This window comes from Leptosomus discolor, chromosome 6 (genome assembly GCF_034619465.1).
Source record: "Leptosomus discolor isolate bLepDis1 chromosome 6, bLepDis1.hap2, whole genome shotgun sequence".
Taxonomy (NCBI): domain Eukaryota; kingdom Metazoa; phylum Chordata; class Aves; order Leptosomiformes; family Leptosomidae; genus Leptosomus; species Leptosomus discolor.
In genome coordinates, this window is record NC_141396.1 from 18,245,419 (window position 1) to 18,264,872 (window position 19,454).

The 19,454-nt window shown below is 39.9% G+C and overlaps 1 protein-coding gene across 1 annotated transcript; it reads left to right on the forward strand.

The window, feature by feature from the left end:
• Window positions 1-1,025: 1,025 nt before the first annotated feature.
• Window positions 1,026-17,636, forward strand: KIF11 (kinesin family member 11). Its single transcript, XM_086466904.1, has 22 exons — window positions 1,026-1,108; window positions 4,219-4,351; window positions 4,460-4,557; window positions 4,643-4,721; window positions 5,035-5,220; window positions 5,307-5,431; window positions 7,272-7,362; window positions 7,663-7,905; window positions 8,017-8,112; window positions 8,777-8,865; window positions 9,413-9,500; window positions 10,247-10,435; window positions 11,590-11,797; window positions 12,011-12,183; window positions 12,461-12,583; window positions 13,534-13,692; window positions 14,088-14,227; window positions 14,865-15,144; window positions 16,188-16,410; window positions 16,645-16,799; window positions 17,115-17,231; window positions 17,443-17,636. The coding sequence occupies exons 1-22, from the start codon at window positions 1,026-1,028 to the stop codon at window positions 17,566-17,568; spliced, it is 3,204 nt and encodes a 1,067-aa protein (XP_086323030.1). The 3' UTR covers window positions 17,569-17,636.
• The last annotated feature ends 1,818 nt before the right edge of the window (window positions 17,637-19,454 follow it).

Consider the following 19,454-nt stretch of genomic DNA (forward strand, 5'->3'; position numbering starts at 1 on the left):
TAACTGAGCAGGCAGTGCCAGCCTGTGAACACGCTGAAGGTTCGGTGTGGAATCGGAGTGGTGTGACGAATGGCGCTGGAGACCGGTCCGATAACTCGGGCCGGGGGACAGCGGGTGCCCGGCCGGGAGCGGCGGGCGCTGTGCCCCGCCCTCTGCGCACAGGAACCGCACCTTTTTTTTTTTTTTTCCCCTCCGAAACAGGCAAAGCGATGCTCCCGCCCTAGCGGGCACGGGCTCGGCGTTCTTGTCCGATTTGGAGCGCGAGGTTCAAAGCAAACGTGGACGGACCGGGGAGCCAGCGGGGACGAGGAGCGGGTGCCCGGAGGGCTTGTGGCGGGGGCGACGCGGCTCTCGGGGGAGGAGAAGCGAGGCGAGGCGCCGGGACGCCCGCAGGTACCCGGCCGTTCAGCGGCACTGCGGGGGAGCCGGGCGCGTGCCTGCTGCCCCCTCCCGCGCGCCGTACGCGCAAAAAATAGCTGCCCGGCGGGTTCCCGTTTGACATCAAGTAGAACGTCACAGCGCGGCAGCACCGGGCCTCCGGGGACCAGGTCAGACGCCGCAACGCAGCTGCACCTCCCCCGGCCCGCCTCGTCCCGCGCCGCGGGATCCGCCTTCCTCTGTCATCCCGCCACCCGTACGCTCTCATTTGCGTCACTGCTTTGCCGTGACGCCCGCGCCGCTGCTGCCGGCCCGCCCCACCCCCGCTCGGTCACGTGACTATCACCGACCAGGTACTACAGCCCCCAGCGTGCAGCGGGGGGGGGGGGGGGGGGGTACCCCCCGCTTCCGCCGTGCCAGCGCGTCACCACCAGAATTTGAACATCGGTCCCATGGTGCCCCGCGGGCTGCCGCCAATTGGCCGGGCCGCGGGGAGGCGCGTGGTTCAAAGTCGGCGGCGGAGCGCGCGCCCCTGGCCGGAGCGCGGCGGCGGCTGAGGCAAGCGGCAGCGGTTGGCCGGCGCTCCGGAGCAACGTGGGCAGCGCTTCGCCTCTCTCTCCGCCGGTGGTTTGGCGCTGCGGCCCGCCATGGCCTCCCTCAACTTCCAGGGCGGCGGTGGCGCTAAGAAGGAGGAGAAGGGCAAGAATATCCAGGTGGTGGTGCGGTGCAGGTAGGCGCGGCGGCACACACACACACACACACACACACACACACACACCCCGTTCTGGGCGAGCGTCGGAGGTCGACCGGCATTAGGGGCCCGCGGGGAGCCGGGGAGCTCCCTCTGGACCTGGCGCGGTTGCTGCGCCCGTCCCCTGGGGAGCCCGGCGGGCCGAGGCCGCTGCCCCGTGCCAGGGGCTGACGGGGCTCTGCCGAGCTGGTGCTCGGCGGCCCCGGGAAGAGGGAACGGCGGGATATCTCCGCCAGTGCCTCATTATCGGAGAGCCGCCGCTGCGTCCGGACGGCGCTCCTCACCGCGCCTTAAAACGCCCGTCCGAGCTGTTCAGCGCGTGCGGGCGGGCAGTCGCTTCCGCAGAGTTAACGCTGCTGGGAATAACCTCTTGCGGCTTAAAACGGCAAAAAGTTGCGATCTCTGCACTTGATTCGGTGCACCCCTGGTGCGAAGCTATGTATGAAGGTTAGGAAGAGCTAGATGAGGGTACGACTGGTATTCAACACAAAAAAAAAAAATCGAACTGAACTTTTATCCTCTATGAGCTGCTGTGGGAAGCCGCCGTGATTTAACAGCTAGTATTTTTGCTGCACCCACCTTCACATGTCTTTCGTGTAACTCGTGATGCAGACTCCGAATTCGGACAAAAAGCCATGGGGATCATCATCTTAAATAATAATGACTAATGACCTTGGTTGATGAGATGAATTTATTTTTTGGTATGATATCGCAGATTACATGTGCCATAAAATTAGTTTCTCTTTGTTATTTTGAGGTGACTTTAAAGACTTGCTCGCTGATACTGTATCTGAAGTGTTCTTAAAGTGTTGCTTGTTAAAACTGTAATACTGTTAATGGGTAATAGCGTTCAAAATACCTTTGGAAGTTTTTTTTGAGCCAGAGCTGCAAATGTTAGCCTTTTGCAGCCATTGTATCCTCCGGCTTGGAATTTCTACTTTTGCAGATGCACAATGAAAATAGAAAGTAAAAGTCAATTCCTCTTACTTTTGCCACACAACTAAAAAGCTGCTGAAACAAATGTTACGAGATTGGTGAAAGTGTTGATGTAAATCAAGGCTATTGCAAAAGAATCATAACTTTATTGAAGCAATTGAGTTTGAAACACTGGCGAGAGCAATTGTTTTCTTTTTCATTTAATTAATCTCAATTGTTCTGCAATAGCCTCACTAAGTATCAGTATATATTTTAATTAAATATAACGCTCAATATGACAGCAGCACCAGGATTGTCCACGGTGTAGTGTTTTGCTTTTGCTGCAACTCAGACTAAGTCTACGTCGAGATTTAGTCTCTAACTTCTAAACACTTTCTAGCTCACCCCTGCGCTTGCCTCTTGTACAGCTTTTCTTTAATAGAGCTTCGGTGTCTGAGCCAGTGAATGTTCCTTCCACCTTTCCTTTTTCTTCTGCCTCAGTCAGGTTCTCCTTATCTTGCAGATAGGTGAACAGATGCAATTATATTAGTTTGCTTCCAAATTTTCTTCCCAAATCTGATGCGGTTGAGTTTATCAAAAAAGTTTTCAAGCAAAATGTTCGCTATGCTTTAAAACATGAATTTGGAAAGTCAAAATGCATTAGCCTTGTTAATATGCATGTTGAGATGCTTCATACCTAGGGGGACGAATCTGTGAACAAACGTCACCACGGCATACCAGGGTGCCACTTGTCTAGTGGCACGTGGTGATGATCTGCATGTATGCTCCAGCGTAACTGAACTGTTGTTCTTCTGAGCTTACAGTTGTGGGCTATCGTAACGTGAGGCTCCTGCACTTGACTGGTTCACTGCTCTATCATTGCAGAGCAGAATATATTTATTGTTCAGCCTCCGCCTGTTTTAAAAGTCACAAAACTAAAGCTGTAACTTGCCCCTGTCAACAAGATTTTAGTGATCATCTGTTGTCACCAGTCAGTCTTGCACCAAAGTGTCTAGTGGTCTGTTTAGAATCTAACACTTCAGCCTCAGTGTGCTATGTTGAGGAAGAAGTATCAGCCCCAGGAGTTGGGAAACTCGAGATGCCATGTGCTTGTGGGTTTTTGTTGTTTGGGTTTTTTTTACATTATAATTTGAAGAGACAGCATCTGAAGTGCCTCCACTGTTAAAATATTTTGAAGATTACTAAGGTTGTAGAAATTCTATTTCCAAGATGACTGTTCAGGTCAACTATATAGGTAGCATAGACATTCAGTGCAGTAGCACTACTAAGGGAGTAATAAAATAGCATTTTATCCTTTCAGTTTCCAGCCCATAATAATTTCTGTGCTTTTGGGGAGAAATTGTTGGAAATTCCCCTTCAAAGAAAATTGAGTATGCCAGGTTAAATTAACTTAGCGATGAAAGAAAATGCTCACCATCAAGCTTCAAAACTTTTATTACACTTCTATTAAACTTTATTCAAAACTCAATCAGGGTATAAAGGTATGTGGACTCCTTAGCCCCAAAATCCCATGTTTTGTCTATCTTATGAAATTCTATTCACAGTTTGCTAATTCTGTTCAAATGTATCAGCATTATAAAAGTTCCGGTGTTGCCGTCTACTGTTCTGCTATTGGTAGGCTCTATTAGTATTTCTGGTGCTTTAGAGTGTTGTCATCAGTGTGAGCTGTAGGCTTCATTGCTTGTGCAAATGAAAAATAAAAGAGGAAGCTTTTAAAGTTAATTAGATTGGTTCACTATTGCCTTAGCTTTCATCTCTAAGTTTTTCCTTTTTTGAAGGCTCTTATTTGGTATGTTTAATCTTCCACGCCCCTGCAACTGAACGTTTTCTAATGCAACTTAGCTGTGTGTGCATCCAAAAGGTCTTAGAAGGGTTTATGGACTTCTTAAAAAACTGTATGTAAACAAACTAATAGCTATAGATAACTTCAATTGTCCCACAGTGGGTGGAAGGAGAAACAAGGTCTGGAAACTGCCAAATTGCAGCAGTTTTTCCTTAAACAATTATTAAACACATTCAGTTAAAAGCTTTATGTTCCTTTTACCCAATTATACTATTGTGGATCCTTAAAATGAGTGATATTGCTGCTTTGTCAGTTTATGTTCTTGTTAGCAATGATGCCAATCTGATATTCTTAACTCCTGTATTTTTAGGCCTTTTAATGCCTCAGAACGTAAAGCAAGCTCCTATGCTGTTGTAGACTGTGACCAATCAAGAAAGGAAGTTAGTGTCCGCACTGGAGGAGTGACAGATAAGACATCACGGAAGACTTACACATTTGATATGGTAACTGCTTGCCAAGTTGGGGACTTCTAGAAACAAGCTAGTACATTTATCTAATGTGGTCTGATTGCTGTACAGATAAATGGGATGTGTTGTCCTTGCCTTGTACAGGTCTTTGGAGCTCAGGCAAAGCAGATTGATGTGTACCGGAGTGTTGTGTGTCCTATTTTGGATGAAGTTATTATGGGCTACAACTGTACAGTGTTTGCGTGAGTCAGCCAATAATTATCATTAGGAAATTTTATTTGAATTTTAGCTTCTTGTTTACATTCTGATTTTTTTTTGTTCTCACAGTTATGGCCAAACTGGTACTGGTAAGACCTTCACAATGGAAGGGGAGCGGTCACCCAATGAACAATATACTTGGGAAGAGGTATATTTTCACTCCTGAAATTTCTCTTGTCTGTACTAGTTCAAAGTTGGAAATTGCAGAAGGCTAAAGAAAACTTAAAGTTGATGCCTTTCTAATCCTGAAGCTGACTTTTCTTTTATGTTTGTAAATTAACAAGTGGTCTCATTCATTTATGTGAAAAGTGAAACTTTACATTTTTAGTGCAATCATACAAGTCTTGGTGATCTTTATGTGGAAGATGATCTTTGTCCAAGGTATTCTTGCTTATATCAAATGAGACTATTGAGCTGAAATTCCACCCTCCACCCCCAAATATCTTCACTTTAATTTATAGGATCCACTAGCAGGTATAATACCCCGTACATTGCATCAAATATTTGAAAAACTCACAGAGAATGGTACCGAATTTTCGGTGAAAGTCTCTCTTTTGGAAATCTATAATGAGGAGCTTTTTGATCTTCTGAATCCTACTCCTGATGTTGGAGAAAGACTGCAGATGTTTGATGACCCTCGAAACAAGGTTAGTGCCGTCTTCCAAAATTTGTTATCTTGAGGCTTTCAAGATTGGTGAGAGATGTATAATAAGCATGCGTTATTTTCTGACAGAGGGGTGTCGTTATTAAAGGCTTGGAAGAAATAACTGTACACAACAAAAACGAAGTCTACCAAATCCTGGAAAGGGGTGCAGCAAAAAGAACAACTGCAGCTACTTACATGAACGCTTATTCCAGGTACAAATCTTGCCCATTTCAGAAACTTTCTGTTCTTATTTTATTAAACAGGATTGTACCAAAGATGTTGAAGCTAGTGCAAACCTGGCGTGATTTTGAGATTGTGCATCGCAGTTCAGATTGCCAAATGTGGGTTAGAAAGCCATAGTTAGAACTTCTTATCACATCCTGTGGGGTGATTCTAATAGGTGTATGAAGGGGCATTATAAAATCTGAATGCATCTCCTCTTAAAAATGGGCAAGCTCTTTCTCTCTGAATGACTTTTTTACATAAGCTTCTCTTGTTTAGCGTTTGCAGGCTTTGTTATGAATATATCGCTTGTTAATACGCAGTGAAACAGTAGCCCTGGCATTCCATCTAACGGTAGTGGAGATAAAAGTAGCAGTGTGTTCTTAATCTGGCATCTAGAATATTGGAATTTAATTAAAACTTAGAGTTAAGCAGTTAACTTCTTCAAAGCTTTCTATGCCCATGAAAACAGAAGACAAAAGTCTAACAGATATGTAACTGAAATACATTGTATGTACTAGCATACAGATAAATATTCTCTGCAGTAGATATGATACACCTTCAAAAAGGTGGTTATAGTCCTTTCAAGTTTAGAAGACGTTTAGCTGATATACCTGTATTAGATGGGTAGATTGTCTTTGTTTTAGTGGTTATGGGTGGTTGGGTGTTTTTGCCAATCCTGTTTACTAAATGAAAACCTGATGTAAGTGTCTCGAGTGTCCTTTCCTCACCAGCAGCAGAAAATGGTATATTAGGATTTGTTACTGAAGTTGGAATTTCAAAATACTACTAAGATCTGTTTTACAGGTCAACACAACACCCTCTTTTCAAACCCCAGCTTCTGAAAACTTGCAAAGTGGATTGCGGAAGTTGGGGATAAGGTTGAGGGGTTTTTTGTATGGCAATGCAGGCTACTTCATGTGATTGCAGCTTGGCGTCAGAATCTAGTAGAGATGCCTTGGTCAAAAATATTGTTTGTTACTGGTTTCTCATTCTTGAGCTGCAGATGTGATAGCTGTATCACTGTGAACAAATAGTGATCCAGTGTTACAATAAGGAAGGAATGCCCTGCCCATGTCATGTTTTAAATTGAAGATATACTGAGCACATCTGTCTACTGGTGCAAGGGAGAGGGTATTTGGCTACTGCAGATTAGAACACAAAAGTAATTTCATCTGAAATTACAGGGAATTTAGGGAATCCATTTTGCCTGAACTGTTGCTTTACCCATGGTCAAACTGGTGTAATTTGGTGTCTATGATTTTCCATATATGTCAGCTTCCTATTGTAAAATACTACTAAAGGAATAAGCTCAAGCTAAAATAGTGTTAAACTGTACTACTGTATGAAAACTGAATTGAACTTCTAAATTTTTAATATTGGTTTCAGCTACTTGCTGATTTTCTTAGCCTGAATAAAGAAAGTAATGTTTCTTAATCTCACATTCTGTAAAACTGTTCTTAGTGTATTGATTACAAAAATCTACAAGCCAGTTTTCTTGATGTGTCTGTGAGTTGAGAACATACAAGTGTAAACAAAACTGAAGTGTTTCTTTTGGTTTTGCTTGAAATAAGATAAAAGTTACCAGGACTGAATGAGACCAGTGACATCCAGTTGCTTCATCACTGGTTTTGTGTGTTATACTCATATTCAAAAATATACTTGGTAGAATAACTTTGTGTATTGAAAATGTGTAAGTCCCAAACAATGGGCCAAATGTTTTCCCTAAAAAGAGCACAGATATCTAACTTACAGCAGTGTCATGTAGTAAGCATAAGCAGACTGTTTGGCTTTAATGGGATGTTGGTCTGAAACTGAATTCTTTTATAGCCGTTCCCACTCTGTGTTTTCGATTACCATCCATATGAAAGAAACGACAATAGATGGAGAAGAACTTGTTAAAATTGGGAAGCTAAACTTGGTAAGTATTTGAACTAAACGTCATTGATGACATTCTTAGTGATGAACTAGAATAATCTGACCTCATTCTCTTGAGGATCTAAGGTGGGTTTTTTTTCCAATAAGGGGAAAAATCATTGTTTTTCATAAAATGATATGAATTATATTTGTCGCTCTGAGAGATGTCAGTCCTGGTTGTCACCCCAGTGTCTCCTGAACAGCTCATAAGCTAGTTCATGTGTGTTGTGTTCTTCAATACTATGAGGCAAGCATTCTTCAGGGTGATTTGAGACAGAAGCATGTCTTTCATCTTGACTTTCAGGTTGATCTTGCAGGAAGTGAAAACATTGGTCGATCTGGGGCAGTTGACAAAAGAGCTCGTGAAGCTGGAAATATCAATCAGTCTCTCCTGACACTAGGAAGAGTTATTACTGCTCTAGTAGAAAGAGCCCCACATATTCCTTACAGGGAATCTAAACTCACCAGAATCCTTCAAGACTCTCTTGGAGGACGAACAAAAACATCAATAATTGCCACAGTTTCTCCTGCATCTATAAATCTTGAGGTAAATTTAAATCTGAAAATGTTTTCCTAAAATAGATAATACATTTTGCTACTGATACAAAGATATGAATTAACTCCTCAATTGACCTAGTGTTACATCTCTTTATTACAGGAAACATTGAGTACACTGGAATATGCCCACAGAGCAAAGAATATAATGAACAAGCCTGAAGTTAATCAGAAGCTAACAAAAAAAGCTCTTATTAAGGTAAGACATATATGTTAATAAGATGAGTTACAGGTTGAGTTTGGTTCTAGTTTTGCTATACAGGAATTATGAAGTTGTGGAGAAGCTGTAACTAGTAGCAGTGCTTTTCTGAGGCGATTTTGATCACTGAACTGATGCTTTCAAACTAGGCTGCCCTACTGGTACAGCATTAGTCACTTTGCAGATACTGAAACTGTTGCTAGGACTAAAGCTCCATAGCTACTAGCTATGATTCTGTGCATGGATTACCTGTTTACAAGTTAGCAGAGAGCTACTAAATGACACTGGATATTTCTTTCTGGACTTGCTGTATTAGCTTCATTTCCTAGAAAGTGCCTGAAATAAAGTGAACTTGCCAGTAAGTATGAATGCAGAGCCAATATAAAGTAGCTGACTGCTACTAAAGAAGATACGATTCCCATTGTAAGCGGTTTTGTGCAACCAAGTATGATTCAAATGGGAGGTTTCAATGCTCTACGTGTCTCCAATGGTATGAATTTAATTGGTGCTATACTGAGCTCATTTGGAACAGGAGTGAAGCACTTTGCTCCCATGCTTATGCAAAACTTCCATAGAGTACTATATTTGTGAAGTATCTGTTAAGCTAAATCTTAAAAGTGAAGCAGAAGTTTTCAGGTTCACATGTTACTATTTCTTTATGCAGGAATATACAGAAGAGATTGAGCGTCTGAAGCGAGACCTTGCTGCTGCACGAGAAAAAAATGGAGTCTATATTTCCCTTGAAAATTATGAGTATGTCTTTAAAATTTCTATATTCTTTAAAATTCTATAAAATTACTAACAACAGATCTCAGATACTGTTACCTACCCTTATACAGAAATGCCTTCAGATTTATTGTCACACCAGAAAATTGAAGATAGTCAGGAGAATTTAACTGACTGGTCAACTTGTTCTTTAGAAATTAGTTGTTACACAGATAGAACCTGAAAAAGCAGGTTTGCACTGAGGATTTTATTGATATGTGGAACTACTAGGCATAGCTGGGATGCAGATTTACACCATGCAGCCTTTCTTGCAGTGGAAGCTCATATAGGAGAGCAAACTTGATATAACTTACTTCGCTCTGTAAGAGGGCTAGTTTACATAGAAGGTTTACAGTGGAAAATTGTCTTAAATCCTTTCTGCATTAAGTGAAAATTACCTGCTTTTCAGACAGAAGTTAGCAATGCTTATTTTTCAAAACTACTAAATAATGTGGTATAAAACCCAGTAGATAATCTTGAAATCAGCTGTTACTTGACTAATAGATTTGTTTGTTTGTTTTCATCCTTCCTTGAGAGCCCTTAATGGAAAGCTAACAGTTCAGGAAGAACAAATTACAGAGTATATTGACAAAATCAGTATCATGGAGGAAGAAGTGAAAAGAGTAAGTGATGTTTCTCAACTGTGGCTTAAATCTGGCAAAAAATGAAAGAAAGCTTTGGAGAAGGAGGAAAAAAGTTTGAGCAAGAATAGTCTGTAGAGTTTTTGTCCTTGAAGTTCCCTAATTAGTCAGGAGTAGAAGCTTCCTAATCCTTGAAGTGAGAAAGGTGAAATATCATGTATGAAGTTGCAGGATGCGATATTTATTTTTTAAAGCTGTTTCAATGTCTACCACTTTAATTTTCTTTGAGTTTTCAGCAAAAGTCTGCTTGTAAAATGGTATCATTTCAGCTGATAGATATCTGCTTACGAGCAAAGAATCAAGTGAGAGAAGAGAAGGTGATGAGCTCCCGTTAACAAATTACACAGAAAATGGGAGGTTCGTCTTTAAAAGTTGACTGTAACTACTCTGTGTAATCAGTTTTACTGATTCTCTTCTTCATTCTATCTGCTTAGGTTTGTTTAGTGGGATCTTTTTTTCTTGTGCTGTAACAATTGTTTGGTCTTGTGGTTTGAGTGAGGAAGCAAGGGATTATTACAGTGAAAATGGTGTTGGTTTGAAATTTTCAGTGAATACAGAGACTATACAGATCCGTAGTCTAGGTTTAAGACCACTGAGCCTTACAGCTGCAAGTACATTGGTAGGTGACAACTTGCCTTCTGGTATTGTGGCATAAATTGATATGTGAAGGGATACTTGAACTTAACTAAAAACACTGTTGCCTTATTAATGTTTGTCTTCCACTTTAGATCACTGAACTGTTCACAGTTAGTAAAAATGAACTTGAACAGTGTAAAATAGATCTGCAAATCAAAGAGAAAGAACTAGAAGAAACACAAAAAGATCTGCAAGAAACCAAGGTTCATCTGGCTGAAGAAGAGTATGTGGTTTCAGTTTTGGAAAACACTGAACAAAAACTTCATGGCACAGCTAGCAAGGTTGTCACAGTTCTTGCACCTAACTAACAGTAGCTTCCCATGTTTAGGAGTTTCATGGGCTGTCCAGGGAAATAATTGTTGTTAAAGCATGATGTGAGTGACAAAAGCTGAATTTAAGAGGGAAAACTAGGCTTAGTGCTCTCTCAAGTAGCTTTTCATCATAATATAACTTAAGATTGCTTTCTCTGTGGTAATATTGACAGTTGACTGCTAAACATGCTGGTTGGTCTGGAGCTACCTTTCCTTCAGGCCAGTTTGTCATGAGAGTTCCAGTGCTTTGCAGTACCTATTGTCATGAGTTGTCTTGCAGAATGGGTAGCTTTCTTTACTAGATACTTATGGCTGACCCTAGAAAAAAGTTAAATATAACTGAGGTGGAAAAATAGCAAAAAGCTTTGCAGAGATGTGTGCAGTAATTTACACTCCCTGAGTAAATAATGGAAACTATTGCTGTCTCCTCTATATTGTAGAGTATGGTTTTGTTGTGCTTGTAGATTGGGCATAATTATTGAAAGAAACATGATGTGGGGAGGGAGAGAGTGTGTCCTGCTATTTAAACTGCAAAATGATGAAACTTATATCTTTAGTAAACATGAAGATTTCTTTCTACTCAGATTCCTGTAAGGTTGGGAGGGGATGCCTAGTTTTTTGCATGTGGGTTGTGGAGTGTGTGTGTGTGAGAGAAATGCATACAGAAGTTATTTACACTGACTGTAAAACCAAGAATCCACTATAAATTCAAATTCAAAATTATTTATCACAGAACTAGTACTGGAAAACTCTTGCTTGAGTACTATTAAAGAATACGTTTACTGCCAAGTCTTCCAGAAAGTTGAAGTGGTCAGGAATTTTTGTGGTTACTATTCTGTGATAAATGGTATCTTAATTCCTTGAATACTGAGGATGTCCTTTATTAATGCTTTAATTTCAAAGTCAGAACAAATAGTCTCTGGTTATTTTTTTTTCCTGTGTTCTAAGACTATAGATGACATAAGATCAGGATTAAGAACAGTCGTAATTTGATGTCAAGGGAATACCTGACTTTCTAGGGTGATAACTTCTGCTTTAACTCAGAGCTAGTTGCTTTTTGTTGTATTATATATGCTTGTCGTCTTGTTTAAACAACTGACTAAAATAACTTTAAAACATTGTAGTTACTTAGTACAGTTGAAGAAACTACAAAAGATGTAACCAGTCTCCATGCAAAACTGGACCGCAAGAAGGCTGTTGATCAACACAATGCTATCGTCCAAAAGACATTTGCAGGACAAATGAATGCTTTGTTTAACAAAATACAAGATGCAGTTAGTGAAAACAGTTTGAAGCAGCAACAGATGTTGACATCTTACACAAATTTTATAGGTAAGTGTAATACCTGTGTCAGTATGTCATCCTAAATTTTTGCAACAGTTTCCTAAAACAGATCTGTTCTTGTAAGTGGAATAATGTATCAGGGATGATCAACAGCCTTTCTGTACTGTAGGAAGCAATAAGGTGATAAGCAATAAAAAGAGTTCCTAACTTACAGGGGAACTTTGTTAAAAAATTTGTAACGCTTCTTGATTTCTTTCGTAGGTGACCTCCTGTCCACCAGCTCTTCAGCAGCTAATATTCTTGCATCAGTTGTATCAGCGTCTTTTGCCTCTGTTAAAGAGTTGGTGTCTACTGAAGTTTCTCACATGTCTGAAAAAATAACACAACATGAGAATCTCTCACTTGATTGTAAAGCTGAGCTGCTGAGATTAATTGTTAGTAAATTTACATACTCTATGTTACTTAATTGTATGAAACTGTTCTCAATCAAAAGGGGCTCTGTAAATACTGCACAGATTTTTTTTCGGATGCTCTCTACCTGTCTCTGCTTTGGCACTTGGGCCGTGATTATATCCCTTCCTCCCCACTTCCCCTCCCATGTCCCCACCACAAGCTGTAATGTACTGTATAGCAAATACTGTAATAGTAGAGTAGATGGATATGTATATGGATAGATTCTTACAAATATTTTTTTTTAACCACTGTTCCTAGGAGGAACATACATCTGGATTAGGAAGAGCATTAAATAGCTTGACACCAATGGTAGAATTTGTTTTGGGGCTAAACCATCAATTTCAGAGTAACATGAAGAAATATTCTGCTGTGGCTGACAAGGTAATGCAAATAACTTGTCTCTTACCTTGTGCTCTTCTGTTTTATTTGCTTTACGGATAACCCTGTGGTGTTTTTTCTGCAGTGTGTCAGAGTGTTTCCACTTCTGGTCTGGCCTTTTCTCTTTTATTCTGTCCCATGAGTTCTACCTTTTAGCTCTTTCTTTCAGACTTTTTTCCCGCTTCTGAGTGTGGTGTATTTGCTTGTTACATATGTTGACACAACTACTCACCTAAATGCCACAGAGGAATGGCAAAATGAGGGTGCTTAAAGCCATATGTAACAAATATTTGATAATATCCGCAGTATAGTCTCTCCTGTATCTTAGAAATCTGAAATAACCAACTTAGACAAGTCTTATCACTCCCAATTTCTCCTGCTGTCAAACCAAACTTTTTCCATCCATAGTCACTTTGATTCAAGTCCTTTGCTTCAATTTTTAGTTCTAGTCTGTCTCATGATGTTTATGTAGAACTGCGGCCTCACTCTTTTGTTCCTTTTTTTCCATTTTGTCAAAAAGAAATTTTTGTTCTTGGTGACCTGTTGCCCTGCCTGAAAAATTTCCACTTTCTGTCAATTACAACTCATGTGAACTCAACTCCCCTTGTCTAGAGGCTTTTTATGGATTTTCAGACTTAGACGGCAAATAGTCTGTGGCTTTTACCAGCTCTTGCTTCCTGCTCTTGTCTTAACCAAGTGCCTTGTCTGTGTCTTCCTATTTTGTCTACCTCACGTGCCAAACTTTGTGTTTGGAAAAGCCCACACCAAGTTCCAAGCTGTGACTTTAGATTGCTCTAGGTGTTATTTTCCACCTTTTGTGCACAATACTTTGTTAGTGCCTTTGACAATTTCCTTGGGGTAGTGTTTGTTTCTGTATAAATTATGCTAGGGAAAAGTATCCCATTCTTACCTGAAGACAAAAATCTAACTTTAAATAAAACTTTTTTTCAAAGATGGAGGGTCATAAAAAGGAAATGGATACCTTCTTTGGAGATCTTTCTCTCACTCTGAAAAGATTACGGGAAGAAACAGACAGTGTCTTTGCTCAGCTTCAGAATGATTGTGAGAATTTAAAAGAAGAAGTGGAAATGGCGAGGTTGGCACATACAAAGGTATCCTTAGAGTAAAAAGAAATCCTAACACCAAGTGTGATTTCTTGCTTTGATTTAAACTCTGTAGCAGCAGACTGTTTTACTTGTTTCAGAAGAAATGTTAGGACAGTAACTTGATGATCCTAAGTCTTTTCAGCCTTTGTTGGGCTGCTTTGAGAAGCTTGCATAGGAAGGTAGCAAAAAAATTTACTATTGCTCCGAGCATGTCCAGTATGTATACCTTCTGGAGATACAAATTTTGTGTAGAGAAGATATATATGTTCAGCTTTGGAATGACTCTTTTTATTTAGAAGCTCTATTATTTGCTGCATTTTTAATGAAGGCATTCAAGTATCCTTAAGAATGTTAAAAAGTGCAGAATAACAGTGAAATGTTATGACATTTTTCTCTAATAGAGCGCAGCTGAATTAATATCCTCACTGCAAAGCCAGCTTGACCTGTTTGCTCAGGAGACTCAGAAGAACTTAACTAATGTACTCGCAAAAAATGGAAGCCTGAAGACCACCATCACTGCTGTGCAAGAAAATGTTCACCTGTAAGGAGCAGATTACTTTTCGTGCATACTGATGCAAGATAAAACTGTATGAAGAGGACTGCAAAATTAGATGCTCTTCATATTTATATGCTTATAGAGTCTTCTGGACAAGACCTGTATGTTAGACCTGAGTTCTGCCACAGAATGTAGATCATAGTTCACCTTTCCCCAAAATAAAAGGTAGCTCTACAAGGCTTTTCCTCAAACTTGTCTCTTGAGCATATTGCAATTAAGAGACCATGGTTTTGGGAGCAATATGCTGATGTCCTCAGTGTGGCTGGACTTCAGAACTTGATACCGTTAAGGCATAGCTTGAAGTATAATAGTGTAGCTATTGCAGCATGCTTCATTCAGTTGCAGACTGAATAACTAAGGTCTTCCCAAAGTTGCTTTTTAGTTTGTGTGTGTTTGGAGTTTGTTGTTGGGTTTTGGTGGGATTTTTTTAGGGGATTTAACAAACTTGCTGCTCAGAGTGCTGCAATTTGTAAATTTACCAAATAGAGCAACAACATTATAATTGACCGGTTTGATAGAATTGCACTGCTTCACTGGTTCCGGTCTCAAGTATTTCTAAGTGTAGAATGTGTCAAAATCCACCTTTCAAATTCTCTGAACTGTTACAAATATGTTGTTGCAGGAAAACTACAGACCTAGTCAGCAGTACAACTTCCAATCACAGCAAATTTATTGCATCTCTGGATAATTTCTCTCAAGAGCTCAGGATCATAAATGCTGAAAACAAGAAGATGCTGGAAGAATCCACTGACCACTGTCAACAACTTCTCGGCAATCTCAAAAATGTGTCTCAGGATACTGATAAATGGGGTGAATTTACAGCTGCTCAGATAGTTGACTTTACCAATCAGCAGCTATTGTCCTTCAGTGATGGGAAACAGCAACTTCACTGTTTACAAAAGGTACCTGTAGTCGTTTGTACTATAATACAACATTTTGAGTCAGACATTTACAGTAGAATTTGTAGGGGAAAAAAGGTTCTCTCTTATAGTCAGAACAAAATTGTGGGGTTTTGATCACAGCAGAGTTGTGTTATTCAGCTTAAATAGATGCAATTAGACAAAATCAAAAGCTTAAAATGAGAGGAAGACTTTGAACTTAAAGTGCAAATAACCTCCAAAAAATTGTATTTTGATTAATCCCATGCGGGTAACTTCCATTTGTAATTTGGGTTTTTTACATCTTTTTAGTAGTTTACAGTCTCTAATTGTAAAGCTTTATCTATCAGTAATGTCCCTGGGAGATTTGCACAATGATCAAATACAGACTATATTCTGGAGAATGTGAATGACTTTATTGGTCAAATGGATTAAGATTATGTGAGAAAGCATTCTTTTTAGTATCTACTAGTTCTGGCCTCTTATCTCAGAATTTTTTTAGTTTCCGTTGCAAACTTCACTTCCTACCTTGTTTTATTTTTCTAATAGGTAATAAATAGGCAAATACAACGTTTTGCTAACTTTCAGAAAGAAAAACTTGAGATTGCAAACCCTTTGAATAGTTAAGACCCCCCTGTATCTGTTATATGTACTGAACACTTCAGGAGTGTGGGAACAGCTAAAAATAACATATTTTCCTTCTTTTCTACTACAAATGCATAAAACTTCTAGTGCTTGTAGGATTTTCACTTTCACTTGAATAGCCTCATTCTGTGCAGGGTTGTGCATAGAGGCATGAGAAGTCTGATCTGAACCAGATAGCATCATCTTTATTCTTATGAGTGGCTTTCTAAAATGATCATACTTTCTAAGAAACTGACGCTCTTCTGAAGATAGTTCTCGAAATGAGAGTGTAAAACCTGCACTGAAACTTCTCAATTTGAGGTCTCAGTTGTTTCGTTTCAGGTCATGTCACTAATCATGCACCACATCTTAGAAAGGAGGCCATAACCTTACTTTTCCTGTTAACTTGGTGTTTTTGATTGGGGTTTTTGTTTTGTTTTCAGAAAAATGAAGAAAACTGTGATAAAGCAATAGCTGAAATTGCTGGCCATATTGGTAGACAGAAGGCTGCTGAGGAGAAGGTATTAAATGGCCACTTTGATCAGATAAAGGTTGATCAGGAGATGCTTCTGGAGCAGAAGCTGGCACTTAATGGGAAAGCACAGCACGGACTGACTCAGGTTAATGGTTTCCTGCAAGAGGATCTTAAAGTGGATATTCCAACAGGTATTTAAAGTAGGTTGGGGACAGAATGGTCTTACAGAAAGCAATTTGAGTTGTAGAACTCATAAGTGAAGGTTAATGGGGACATATCATAACTAGCAGCCTTGCACCTTTTTTAAGGTGCACGCAAAGAATGATGACTGAACAAAGCATGATTTCTGTATTGAGTTAATGTAAGATTGAGGATCTGTAATTAAAGCAAATGCTGAAAGAGTTTAATAGTGCCTTTCATTAAAGGGACAACTCCACAGAGAAGAGACTACTTCTATCCAGTTACACTCGTGAGAACAGAACCCCGGGAACTTCTACTGGAGCAGTTAAGGCAAAATCAACCAAAGCTTGATGCTGTACTAAACAGTGTGACAAAGGAGGTAGAGGATAATGCAGATCAGGTAGGTGTATAAATGGCAAATGATACTCACGAAGATTTCACATCTTTAGGAGCTTTTTCTTGCCATTGTGGAGAGATGACTAGAACCTCAGAGCTGTTGCAGCCAATGTGTTTTACAGGGTGCTTGGAGTCATGTGTGCTGAGCTTTTGACAAAAACAGTATATTGGAAAAATAAGAGGGAACATTAATAATTTAGAGACTTTAATTTCTGTTTTTCAAAAATGGAAGTGCTATGTCTTTTATGGATCTGATCATGCTTAGTACATTTACCTAGGAAATTCAGACATTACACTCTTCTGAAAATTTCTGTTTTAGGACCTGTTGGAAGAGGAGGAAGGCTTGCAAGAATCCAGTGAAAGCCTTGCTAGTGACAAATCCTTAGTGGATACAAACATATGCTGCCATGCAAATGGTGGCATTCCCTTTTTCCAGGTAAATTCCACAGATATTCCAAACAGCTGTCTATGTAAGAGTGAAGGAAAATTATTGTTCCATAATAGTGCTGTAGTCTGAAGTCACCTACTACCATTTAGTGTAGTCTCACAACTTTTTTTTAAATCCTGTAGAATATACTGTGTTAAACTTGAGCAAGTAGTCTTTAATTTCTATTCTTTTAACGTTGGGCGTTTTCTTTCAATCCCAGCACAAAAGGAGTCACAAAAAGGATAAAGAGAACAAATCTGCAGCTACAGTTGAGAAGAACAAAATAGAGGATATGACGGAACAGTTTCTTCCCAAATTTAAGCCTCCTTTGAGATCACTGAACTAAGATATATCCACTGCAGATCCCTGCTTTGAAATATGTCTAGTTGTCTACTGAGCCATAACTTCATGGTTATTCTCGGTCTCTGTATATAGTGATGCATTGATGCAAAGTTGGATCAAAACATTGGCCTGCCAGATGTCCTGCCTTTGTGCCATTTTTATATGCTGTAGCTCGCAAAACAGAACACAAACCTGCAGGTTACAGTGCTATATGTTAAATAACTTTTATGTTGTCAGGGAAGAGATCCTCTTCTGTTTCGCAGTAGATTTAAAACAGAGCAGAAACGGATGTGGAAAAATGCTTTGTTGGTGTTACCAGCTACCATTTTATTTTTTAATTAACTGTAAATAAGTGTTCTATTTTTATACTTGCTTTTTAGTCTGTTTCCTGGTTTTGTCTGGTAGATAGCTATCTTTTGACTGGGATACTTTAAATAAATCATTGATACACGGAAAACAAATGTATAAGTACCTGCCTCACAGTAAAACAAGCTTACATGACTTCCATCTTGTATTACCACGTTTAATTTAGCTAAAACATCAGGACCTGTGTCATAAGTCTAATGCTGTCAGAAAAGGATGGTTCCCTCCCCTTGTTACATAATAAATAATACCTTTATGTCAGTGCCTGTTCAGTATATGAAAGCTAGTCTCACCGCTGGGTTTGGGATATCTTGTTTTCATTTGTTTTGAACCTCACTGTTCTTATCTTCCTCTTAACCTGCAGCTGTGATGAGTTGGCTTGGCTGTGAAGCTGTCAGCCACAGCTTATGTATTTTAAACTGGCAGTGTTTCTTTTAAGGTGTAGACATTTAATGTTAAAACATGCAAACTTGGTTACAAATGTAGCTCCTGTGATGTATATAACAGTGAATTTCCAGTAATTGACAGTGATGCTTACCTAAGAATTTGTAGAAAACTTCAAGTTGTGATGTGCTAAAACAGTAGATGAATTTGATTGTGATGGGAATGGGGAGAGATGCTTGAAGGTGGCCTTAATTTACATTGAAGCACTATTCTTAGGTAATTGTCAAAACATGATTTGGAGATTGTTCATTTTTCTGTACCTAGTTTGCAGGCTTAAGTTGACATTTCTTCAAATGAGTGATCCATAGGCCTGTTTGTCTTTGAGCAAGTATGCCAACTAGGTATACTTCAGAGACCATTCAGACAGCACACTGCAGTCCTGCTGATAGAAACAGAAAGATAATTTGGAGTATGCCCTTGTACTGACTCTCTGAACTCTAGCATGAGATAGACCGTTAATCAAGTAACCTCCCAATCAATCTTACCTCTTATTTATCCTCTCTCTTTTGCCTTTGTGGGCAAAGCTAATTGCTTTTTCTTAACAACCTGAGCAGAGGAGGGAAAGTATTAATTCCCTTTGAAGTAAATAAGAAACACAAATATGGATTTATTTTTTGGTATTTAACACTCCCTGAAATTAAAATCTTTCTATTGTTGTAAGGGACTTGAAACACGGGAAGCTGGAGGATTATCTACAGCGTGCGTTTGGCATACTGAAATCTGGCACCGGAAATTGAATGGACTTAAGAACTCTCCAGGGCCTAGGATCCGTTTTCTTGCACCACATACCTGTTAACACTGACTAGATAGTAGCATGATCTTCCATGACTGTTCAAGAAATCATTTACTAACCAAAATTCAATACTAGGGCTGATACCACAGCTGTATTGGGATGGCCTAAGCCGAATGGGAAGGACTTGTGCAAGCCTTTCACCCTGCTGCTTCATTTTCTCTGTGGAGGTCACTGGATCAGAACGAACAAACAAACTGGAACAGCCAGTACCAGAGGAGGCTCGCATCCATAAAGTCATGCTAGAATCTGTGCTTCCTGGCTTTATCCTCTCTGAAACTCTCTTATTTGGT

Bases quoted from the DNA above. Each gene is read 5' to 3' on its own strand.
- KIF11 (XM_086466904.1), top strand. From the start codon at position 1,026: ATGGCCTCCCTCAACTTCCAGGGCGGCGGTGGCGCTAAGAAGGAGGAG. The intron at 4,722-5,034 runs GTATATTTTCAC...TTTAATTTATAG, and splicing joins AACAATATACTTGGGAAGAG to GATCCACTAGCAGGTATAAT. The intron at 13,693-14,087 runs GTATCCTTAGAG...TTTCTCTAATAG, and splicing joins CGAGGTTGGCACATACAAAG to AGCGCAGCTGAATTAATATC.